Raw genomic sequence first — 11,710 nt, 5'->3', positions numbered from 1 at the left:
GTCCGGCAGGTGCGGGCCTCAGGATCCAGCAGTGCCACAACGGTAGGAGTCGGCGGCGGAAACATGGGTTGTGGGCGGCTGCGTGAAGGGCTGCAGCGGCAGTAGTGCGTGGCAGCCTCCGGCGGCTGTGAACGTCGAGATCTAGGCCCAGGCGGCAGAGGCCAAGGTTGGCGCGAGCTGCGCGTGTCCACCCATGCCGTGGTCGCGGCTGGTGGTGGTGGAGGCGCATCAGCGATGGCAGGTCGGCATGCTAGTAGGTCTCAAGGTGTTTCGCCGGCTCGATGATGGTGGCATTGCCGATGGTGACCGAGTCTTCATTAGTGACTTTCCGCGGTTATGTGTCAGCCATTGAGGTGGGGTGGCATAGGGGTGTGTTCGGTGGGGAGGTTGGCTAGAGGGATGGGCGGCGCCGACGTGCTCGGGCCACCCATCACTGGCACAGAGGTATGTCTGTCCGGACGCGAACACTCCCCCAACTTCCCCTTTCCCTGGATACTTGCACGTTGTGGCAGCTCTAGCTATGTTCAAGGCGGGACATATGCTATGGTTCGTCGATTGGGGGTGTCCCTTTGGTACAAAGCATATCTCTTTGGATGGTCTTGGGGGTGTTGAGATGAGGGACGGCGGCCCTGACGGCGGGAGGCATGGCGTTCGGGGCGGAACCTGTGTCTCAGGGTCGGGCGGGCAGCCATGGCATCGCGGGGGGCTTGGCAGCGGGTCGTTGTGGAGCAGGGGTGTGTCGGAGGGGTGTTAACGTCGGGGTACATCACTTGATCAGTTCTTGTACTGGCCGTTGGTGGCAGCATCCGTGGACGTCGTATTCTTCATGAAGGCTCTGTCGCGGTGCTCCCACTCTTTGCGTGTGGCTCCGAGTGAAAACTTAATCCGCGGATCAGTCGGTGGTGGCTATCAATGACCGTACCCTTCTGGGAGGCACAATCTTGGAATCCTTCCTTCATCATTGTCCGTCTCACCCCTCCTCGGGAGTGCGGAGGTCTCCGTCATCTCCAAGTAGTTTGCTTGGTTGTCCTCCGATTATTGTGATGGTTCCTGGCACCTTTGTATCTTGCTTTGGTTGTGTGATGTTGTGTGTCGCGGTGGCGTGTGTTTATATCGGTTCGCTCGGATGTCTGTGGTGATGTTGCTTTATAATATAAACTGGGAGAAACCCCTTTTTCGGTAACGTCTAGATTCTAAATTTACATGATACAAGTCTTGGTTTTGTACTTACACCGTTATAATCCTTGGAATCTGGTTGCTCTTAGAGTAGTCACAAGTCAATCCTTTCCAGGAATACTCTATTGGGGAGCATGGATCTCCATTCCAGCTTGTCCGTGCCAAATTGTATTGTGCCTTGACGTCTTTCATGTACTTTACTACAACAGCAGAAAGACAAGTGTAAATATTTGGACAGCATAAAGTAGCTGTATTAGATTAGCTTAAGAAGCACATTATTTAAGCAATATATCCTCCATTCCGAAATATAAGCCCGTCTGGGGATTCCAATACGGATTACATATGGAGCAAAATGAATGAATCTACACAACAGCAACGGCCCACCAGGACAATCTACACTCTAAAATATCTCTATACATTCGTATATAGTCCGTGTTGAAATCTCTAAAAGGTTTTAATTATATTTAGATACGGAGGGAGTAGAACTTATTAAATTGAACTAATTCATTTATCAACTAGGGTTTTCCAATGGCACATTAGCATTATTTGACCTTTAAAGGATGGTTTACTGTGGAATTGAGTGTGCAACTGGTTGATAAACTTGATCTTATTACTTAACTGAAGATCATGACGGTGTGGAATTTTCAGGGGTCTAGACAGTGAGGTCATTAGCATTTGTCAATTACATGACGATCATGTGAACCTGCTGCTACATACTGCCTCCGTCTCAAAATAAGTGTCTTAACTTTATACTAGCTTCAGTACAAACTTGTACTAAAGTTGAGATACTTATTTTGAGACGGAGGGAGTACATGACAATAATCTTACCATCATCAGAGTCGGTGGTGAGATTCTTCATCGAAACAAGCGCGTACACCTCCAACGCGTTGATGAGTGGCGGAAGACTCGAGCTGGCCGTCTTGTTTAAGATGAAGTATGCGTCGCCCGTCTGCGTGAAAAGCCCGCTCTGGTACAAGCTGTCCACCTTTAATCGTGACGGGGAAAAACCTGGGAACAGCCCTTCACCGGCGCTGTAGATGTTGAACCTTCTGTTCGGGTTGCTCGCGTTTAGCTCGGTGAAGTGAAAGATCGGGAGAAGCTTTAGGGTCAAAGCGTCTTTATTGGATAGCGATGACAGGCTGACTGTTATGCTGGAGTTGTTTGCGTCTATGCTCATGGCATTCTGCAAGATGGCGGATGGCACCTTGAACCCGTTGCCTGGGAGGTTCTCCAAGTTATCGCTGGTGTCCAGGCTGATATAAGGGTACTGGTAGAGGTCTCCCATTCGCACAGAATAGCTTCCCCAGAAACGGTCATAATTATCCGTAGGATATCTTCATCGCACACACAATGAAAAACAGATAAATAGCTAGCACAATATTCTAATCTCTTACAGTATTTACTTAAAAGCTAATTGCTATAGGATCTAGCAATCCCTGATTTCTTGTTGCTTTTGAGATTTACTACTTCCTCTGTTCACTTTTATAAGGCTTTATAGATGTTTCAGACATGGTGCAAAACAGCTCAATTTCACTTGTCTAAAACGACTACTTTCTGGGTACTTTCTGTTAGAAGCAATTGCGGAATCAGGAAACAAAGAAGTAGCAAACAAAATGTGCCAACCTAGCAAAATGAAATTAAGACAACCATTGATAGGCATATTTCAGATATAATTCAAAGGGAAACTAGTATTATGGATGGCAGACTTGTCTCACCTTGTGATAACCTCGGTGATGTTGCCAAATCTGAGTCGAATAAACATGCTGACTGACACAGAAGTATTGACAAAAGGGTACATTGTATCTAGTAGTGGCCTCAGCTCCAAAGAAGATATGAAAGGAGTCCCGGAACCGAAGTTTACCAGGCAAACGGACACGGAGCTGCCTGTAGCAACAGTGACCACCTCCTTCCATACCGCATCATCTGTACGCCAATTTGATAAGTCCACCGAATCCCAGAAATTGACGCCGACATAGAGCCCAAACCGAAACAGGGACCCGTCCTGAGTCTTGTTCAACCTATCATAGTTGCCATAAGTAAATATGGCCCTCAACAGATACTTCTTACCAGGGGTGGCTGGCAGTGTATAGCAATTCCTTGAACCGTCAGGGAAGCTCCTCAGGGTGTTTTGGTTATCATCTATTGTGCTAGCCATGAACTCTGGTAAAACCTCGTGCTTCTCACCGCCCTCGACAAATTCATCATCAAAACTGTACCGCAGTTTTAAGTTGGCGTCCTCGTAGGCACTGAAGTTTTTCAATCCACAATCGATGTTTATGAACCCTGCACGAACACAGAGTACGACATATCGTTATCATGTGTTTCAACTTAAAGGTCTACAAAGCAATGGTCACGGCTTATGCGGCTACACATGCAATAGCTAGTAAATATTTCTGATTTCTTAGACTTCAGCCATGTGAGAATGTTTGAAGTTGCACGCGTAAGAAAACTGAAGTGTGCGTGCAGATGTTGCAGAGCTTAAAATTAAAGGTCTAGGAATGAAGAAGGGAAAGCTAGGAGGACATGATTTGAACATTACCGGGAGGAGGTTGGGCTCGGACTTGAGTAGTCATGACCAGGATGAGAAGCAGCTCAAAGATCCATGTCAACTCTCTACCGGAGCCGATCGCCATGTGGTGCTCTTTTGTTATTGGGATGTGTGAAGCAAGACACAAACGATGTGTGCAGTTATATAGCAAAGAATGACAACTACCACGGTTTGGTAGTGTGCAGTATTTGATACCGGCCGGTTTGGTTGACCAGACTCGGCGCTGGATTAACAATGCAGAGGAGCCAAAAACCGGTTTGCTCATCATTAGGCCGGCGCTGGAAAGAAATGTATATATGCAACTTGCATTCATGTCATGCATCAAAAGGAAAGAGACTGCAGCTTTCCCCGTTAGAAACCAGCCTGCCATGCCAAACTCTAACGACGTACAATCATCACAGGGGAAAATAACAACTTGCAAGGGTAGTTCCACGATGCTACGCTAACGGACCCGGCTGGCTGATATAAGAATGAGCAATAACGCATGTCTCAGTCTCTGACGTCAACAAGAAGTTTTTATTTCCACGCAATCTCATCATCGGCATGTATGTGGTCGCATGTCGCCGATGGCCGATAGTCACAAAAAGGATAAGCGTACAGTGGGAGAATATTTTTTTCGATAAGGGACGATTTATTACTCAAAAGGTTTAAGTGTTACATCGGCCTCTGCATAACTAAGATGTATACAGCCAAGCCAAATCCAAAGTCACTAAGAAAAAACAGGCGAAATACAAGTAATCATAATATTGAATGACGCCTAATCCGTGGGAGGGCCAACCGTAAGATCATGTTGTCATCCATGTCAGGTAAAACTATCGCTCACCATGTTCTCCAAGCATGTACACACCTTCTTCAACAGGCCTCGGTTCTCCACACGGTGTAGAGACGACCATAAACAAAGTGTACCGGTACATCTACAGATAACCTACATAAGAGAAATGCTCTTATCATTAAAAATCTTGTCATTTCTACATACCTACTGCGACCAAATAATGGCAAGCGTTCACACCCCGAGGAGAATTCTAAACTTGTAGTCAATCTCATGTAACCAGTTGCCAAATATGTTAAAAATACTATGTGAAAGATACAAGCCAAAATCTACTTGGATGACCAACCATATAAAACGAGCTAATTTGCATTGGAAAAACAAGTGTTTTATTGTTTCGTCGTGGTGCGAGCGAAGACTTCCTATTTACAAGCGTACCGCGCCAACAACCACCGCAGTCGGAAGCGATCGAGCTGGAGACCCGCATGCTTGTTGAGCCTGCGACGACTTCCTTGCTTCTTAGATGAAGAGGCACGAAGTGGCCAGCTTTAAATTAATAAAGCCCACAAGGTTCACATGTTACAGCTTAGGTTCCTGTGGATCCCAGGTTACAATAAGGATTGTAAACGATCTGGAATGAGTTCAGCCCTTACACTAATTCAATAGGAAAGCCATCTGAAAGCATAAGTAGAGGAAATGGTCGAAACTGGCTCGCAGGTAACTTGTACAGGTAACACAGCTCCGTGACCAGCATGTCGATGATGCTGCAGTCCTCGGGCTTGGAGAGAAGCCTCCATTGCTCTAAGAGCAAACCAATTTTGAAGAAGCGATCAGCAGGTTGCCGCGGAAAAATATCATCGATGGCGAACTTGATTCTAATGTTCCAAAGAGCCCAACAAAGAACGGGAAAAAGAAGCCACACAAAAGTCCTACCTTTGCCAGAGAGGGCTAAGATGATTACCCAGAATTAGTCAAAATTTTGCGGGTTCCTTAGGAACCATCTGAGGGGCCGTGCCGCAGCTCCATCTGGTCTCCATAGGGGAGACAACCACTCATAAGTTGCGAGATTTTTTTTATTTTAAGAGGGGTTTCGGAAGACCAGAAAAACTTCAAAATATAGGTAGCTCATAAATGTGAAGGATCATGTGATAAAGGGAGGAAACTGTGAATTTGCCCGAGAATTCCATGGCCCAAGAGACGGAGTCTTGCTCTGACGAAGGGCCGATATCCTCGATTTTAAGACAAAGTTGTTCCCACTGGACCGGTTCATCCGGGCCAAATATGACGCGAAAAAACAGACTCTAGCCATCGCTCACATGCACTTGCAAGGCCAAAGTAACAGGGCGAGAGGAAATTTCAAAGAGCCGTGGGTACCTAGCAATGTGGGGGTTCTCCCCAGTCCACCAATTATTCCAGAAGAGCCATTCCATCACCCATCTGGAATTTGGCCCAAGTTTGAAAAAAAAAATGTTGATGCTATGCAAAAACTGAGAGCCCCCAAGTGCATTGGCAGCAAATATATTACGAGCGCTCTGGTACTTGGCGTGAAGGAGTTTATTCCTTGCTCACCTTGGAAAGTGGTGGCGCACGGACGTATGCGCGAGCCCGAAGATGCAACCTCGTTGGTAAAGCACTTGTTGTTTGCTAGGGCGCTCTCCAGTTCAATCCGAGTGTATATGCAATTTGGCGGTGCGTGTGCGCTTTTTTTCGATAGTGCAATCCAGCTCTATCGACTTCTCTTTATCCGTCTAAAATTTAAGAAATGCATAACTTTCAAACTGAGCGTCCAAATCAAAATCAGTTTTCATTGTAGTGTTCCTCACGATGATATCTTTGAAACCATATCCCACATGTACACATCATGATTTAATCCATAAAAATAGTAGATAATTCATGATTATAATTACGAGTATTAAACTAATCATGTGTACTCCTAGGCATGGTGAAAATAACAGATCTAAAGCAAATGTACAAAAGAGAAACTGCAAACGGTGAAGAATCTCAAACGGGGAAGACAAAATCACATATGGTGCAGTGGAACTAGAACCGCTGGTGGTGTAAGCCATGTTGCCAAAGAGGTTGTCGATGTCAGGGAAGATATCATCGTTTGGGAAAGTAGTCGTTGTTAGTAGTGACGGGAGTGCGCTACCTGTTAAGCTAAACGGCTCTCCCCCTGAAAGGTTCACTAGAGGCGGGTTTCAGAGGCCTATTGTCCCTTTTCACATTGCACTCTGAAAGATGGGATGGAGCAGACTTGGGTGGCGATGCAATGTTCTGAAACCGGGTGGAACCATACACTACCGGAATAACTTAATATCCCGACAGCATTTACTATGCTGACGGTGGGTCGTCGGCATAGGTTGACATTTGCAGAAGGTCTGGGAAAAAACGTCTGCATAGAAAAGCTGTCAGCAAACCTCCAACTATGCTGACGGCAGCCATCGGCATACCTTAATCTATGCCGATGCTATCGGCATATTCTTGGCCCTGGCGACCCGGCTAACACAATCAGAACTATGCCGACGGCCCTAACGGCGGCCTTCGGCATAGATTTTATCTGTATTTTTTATCTTAAATCATTATCTCTTTAAAGTAAAATTTTTGATTAATTTAAACCTGGCTTATCTAAGCTTGAAATATACAATTATATATCGATTTGGGGAAGAATTTTCATAGATTATTAATATCCAGTTTGTTTTTGTTTTTGAGTATGTTAAAAATGTGATCTCATGTACTTTTGTATATAGGTCCTTATACTTGTTAAAATCACAAGTAATTGATACTTGCGTTGATTTTGACAAATTTTATATGGTTTTTTAGGATCTTGAAAGGATTATGTTGCTATACTATGTTCTCAAATTTCAACAAACTGAAATCATGTTCACTTCAGATTTACAAAAAACACCCTTTTGTTTTGACTTTTTTGTATATTTTTAATTCCTTGGCAAAACGAGACAAATTTTATATCTACATCCATCAAATTGTTTCTAGGATTAATTGTGGTAGGTGTAAACACCCAACACACAGCTTCGGAGTGTGGCCTCCTTCACAAACTGCAATGCCATCTGGACTTAGAGTGGGAAACTACCATAGAGGGTCAATCAGGAGGGCATCTTGCTTTAGGTTGGGCTCAAAAAAATTCCTATGGGCTAGCCTACCACAACCAGGTGGAGAAGTCTATTCGTCAAAGGGAGTCCGATGAAAGTCAAAGGGCTACATCTCCGGGTCAACCGGACTAGGGTTAGGCCGCTCAGGGGCCTTCAGGGAGTAGCAATGCCACCAAAACATCGCGTTGGGTCCTCATACATGTCTTAAAATGTGGTGGGATGATTAAAGAGGCAATGTGCACCTCTAGAGTGTGACCCCCTTCACGGACAGCAATAACACCGAAGTAACGTTCGGCAGGTTTGTTGTTGCATGAATATTCCTGAATAGTCAGAATGTGTCAATTTTGAGAAATTTTGACACAGTACAAACATAGTAGCTATAGGCTATGTGGTAAATTTTTCATATTTTTAGAGATGCAGATCTGTCTAAAAAAATCCTCTTTATAGATCATTCTTTGCATGTCTATAAGTGTGGCGGGGCTCATCGGGTTAGTAATCCCAGCAAAACTTGCCTTGGGTACTCATACATGTCTGAAAGTGTGCTGGGATGTTTAAATAGGCAATATGCAGCTCCAAAGTGTGACCCCGTTCACGGAGGGCACTGTCGTTTGCACTTATAGTGGGAAACTGCGACGGAGGGTCAAGCCGGAGGGCTCTTATGATAGGTTCGGCTCAAAATTAGTTTTAAAATGTTCCTATGGGCTAACCTACCACAAGCAAGTGGAGAAGACCATTGGTCAAAGGCCGTCCGGTGAAAGTCAAAGGGCTAGATCTCCATATCAATCAGGCTATGGTTAGGCCGCTCAGGGGCCTTCTGTTGGGGAATATAGTAATTTCAAAAAAATTCCTACGCACACGCAAGATCATGGTGATGCATAGCAACGAGAGGGGAGAGTGTCGTCCACATACCCTTGTAGACCATTAAGCGGAAGCGTTATGACAACGCAGTTGATGTAGTCGTATGTCTTCACGATCGACCGATCCTAGTACCGAACGTACGGCATCGCCGCGATCTACACACGTTCAGCTTGGTGACGTCCCGCGAACTCACGATCCAGTAGAGCTTCGAGGGAGAGTTTCGTTAGCACGACGGCATGATGACGATGATGATGTTGCTACAGAAACAGGGCTTCACCTAAGCACCGCTACGATATGACCGAGGTGGATTATGATGGAGGGGGGCACCGCACACGGCTAAGAACAATGTCAACTTGTGTGTTCGAGGGTGCCCCCCTGCCCCCGTATATAAAGGAGCAAGGGGGGAGGCCGACCAGCCCCTGTAGGGCGCGCCAGGAGGAGGAGTCCTCCTCCTAGTAGGAGTAGGACTCTGTCCTACTCTTACTAGGAGGAGGAAAGAAAGGAGGAGAGGGAGAAGGAAGGAGAGGGAGGAAAAGGAGGAAAGGAGAGCCGGCCTCCTAGTCCAATTCGGTTTGGGCTAGGGGGGGGGGCCTGCCTCCTCTCTTCCACCACTTGGCCCATGAGGCCAATTACTTCTTCCTCGTATTCCCATAACTCCCCGGTACCCCGAAAAATATCCGAATCACTCGGAACATTTCCAATGTCCGAATATAGTCGTCCAATATATTGATCTTTACGTCTCGACCATTTCGAGACTCCTCGTCATGTCCCCGATCTCATTCGGGACTCCGAACAAACTTCGGTCATCAAATTACATAACTCATAATACAAATCGTCACCGAACGTTAAGCGTGCAGACCCTACGGGTTCGAGAACTATGTAGACATGACCGAGACTCATCTCCGGTCAATAACCAATAGCGGAACCTGGATGCTCATATTGGTTCCTACATATTCTACGAAGATCTTTATCGGTCAAACCGCATAACAACATACGTTGTTCCCTTTGTCATCGGTATGTTACTTCCCCGAGATTCGATTGTCGGTATCTCAATACCTAGTTCAATATCGTTAACGGCAAGCCTCTTTACTCGTTCCGTAATGCATCATCCTGCAACTAACTCATTAGTTACAATGTTTGCAAGGCTTATAGTGATGTGCATTACCGAGAGGGCCTAGAGATACCTCTCCGATACACGGAGTGACAAATCCTAATCTCGATCTATGCCAACTCAACAAACACCATCGGAGACACCTGTAGAGCATCTTTATAATCACCCAGTTACGTTGTGATTTTTGATAGCACACAAGGTGTTCCTCCGGTATTCGAGAGTTGCATAATCTCATAGTCTGAGGAACATGTATAAGTCATGAATAAACCAGTAGCAATGAAACTGTAACGATCATAATGCTAAGCGAATGAATGGGTCTTGTCCATCACATCATTCTCCTAATGATGTGATCCCGTTCATCAAATGACAACACTTCTCTATGGTTAGGAAACATGACCATCGTTGATAAACGAGCTAGTCAAGTAGAGGCACACTAGGGACACTTTGTTTTGTCTATGTATTCACACATGTACTAAGTTTCCGGTTAATACAATTCTAGCATGACTAATAAACATTTATCATGAAATAAGGAAATAAATAATAACTTTATTATTGCCTCTAGGGCATATTTCCTTCAGTCTCCCACTTGCACTAGAGTCAATAATCTAGTTCACATCGCCATGTGATTTAACACTAATAGTTCACATCACCATGTGATTAACACCCATAGTTCACATCACCATGTGATTAACACCCATTGTTCACATCGCCATGTAACCAACACTCAAAGGGCTTACTAGAGTCAGTAATTTTAGTTCACATCGCCATGTGATTAACACTCAAAGAGTACTGAGGTGTGATCATGTTTTGCTTTTGAGAGAAGTTTAGTCAACGGGTCTGCCATATTCAGATTTGTGTGTATTTTGCAAATTTATATGTCAACAATGATCTGCACGGAGCTACTCTAGCTAATTGCTCCCACTTTCAATATGTATCCAGATTGAGACTTAGAGTCATCTGGATCAGTGTCAAAACTTGCATCGACGTAACCCTTTACGCTGAACCTTTTGTCACCTCCATAATCGAGAAACATATCCTTATTCCACTATGGATAATTTTGACCGCTGTCCTGTGATCTACTTCTAGATCACTATTGTACTCCCTTGCCAAACTCAGTGTAGGGTATACAATAGATCTGGTACACGGCATGACATACTTTATAGAACCTATGGCCGAGGCATAGGGAATGACTTTCATTCTCTTTCTATCTTCTATCGTGGTCGGGCTTTGAGTCTTACTCAATTTCACACCTTGCAACACAGGCAAGAACTCTTTCTTTGACTGTTCCATTTTGAACTACTTCAAAATCTTCTCAAGGTATGGACTCATTGAAAACTTATCAAGCATTTTGATCTATCTCTATAGATCTTGTTGCTCAATATGTAAGCAGCTTTACCGAGGTCTTTCTTTGAAAAACTCCTTTCAAACACCCCTTTATGCTTTCCAGAAAATTATGCATCATTTCTGATCAACAATATGTCTTTCCCATATACTTATCAGAAAACTGTAGTACTCCCACTCACTTTCTTGTAAATACAGGCTTCACCGCAAGTCTGTATAAATCTATATGCTTTGATGTAACATCCCAAATTTTCAATTTGGAATGTTATACATAGATCATCATTGCATATCATATTTTATTTGCATTTTTGCCTTGATCCTAGAAATTCTACGCAACTCAAGGAGCCACGGAGAGAGTTGGGGATTTCGTTATTTTCATATTTGAGTTTTTCTCAAATTTTGAAAATAGGATCATTTGATTTTATTTATTTTATCTTCAATTATTTCGATCATAAAAATATGAGAGAGGGAATAAAATGACTTTCCCAAAATAAAGAAATAATGAGGATTTAATAAAAAAATCAAATAAGATTTATTTTGGTGTTTTTGCTTAGGACCCAAAAAATGTTCATCTCATTCTAAATATTTTATTTGGACAATGAAAATTTATTTTGGTATTTTTAGATTTTTATTTAATTTTCTAGGTTTTTTTTAGTTCGGCAAAATTATTTAAAAAAAACCCCGCGCCCGACTGGGCCGAAGCCCAGCCGAGCCAGGTCGGCCTGCCCGCGCCACCGCCTTCCCCGCCGTGTCGCCGCCGGACTCGGGAGTCCGACCCGCCGCCGCCGCCCGACCCCTTTCCC

General features: G+C 44.4%; 1 protein-coding gene across 1 annotated transcript in view; it reads right to left on the bottom strand.

Moving 5' to 3' along the window:
• LOC123089807 (probable LRR receptor-like serine/threonine-protein kinase At1g51810) overlaps positions 1 to 3,860 on the bottom strand; it is a 9,285-nt gene extending 5,425 nt beyond the window's left edge. The window contains exons 1-4 of the mRNA XM_044511382.1: positions 3,716 to 3,860; positions 2,892 to 3,459; positions 2,005 to 2,510; positions 1,232 to 1,376 (exon numbers count right to left, since the gene is read on the bottom strand). Coding sequence (XP_044367317.1) covers positions 1,232 to 1,376; positions 2,005 to 2,510; positions 2,892 to 3,459; positions 3,716 to 3,809 — 1,313 coding nt within the window. The 5' untranslated portion in view covers positions 3,810 to 3,860. The remainder of the gene's footprint in view (positions 1 to 1,231; positions 1,377 to 2,004; positions 2,511 to 2,891; positions 3,460 to 3,715) is intronic.
• Positions 3,861 to 11,710: the final 7,850 nt, after the last annotated feature.

The sequence above is a fragment of the Triticum aestivum genome, chromosome 4B, assembly GCF_018294505.1.
Source record: "Triticum aestivum cultivar Chinese Spring chromosome 4B, IWGSC CS RefSeq v2.1, whole genome shotgun sequence".
Lineage (NCBI taxonomy): Eukaryota > Viridiplantae > Streptophyta > Magnoliopsida > Poales > Poaceae > Triticum > Triticum aestivum.
This window is presented reverse-complemented; position numbering and strand designations above follow the sequence as displayed.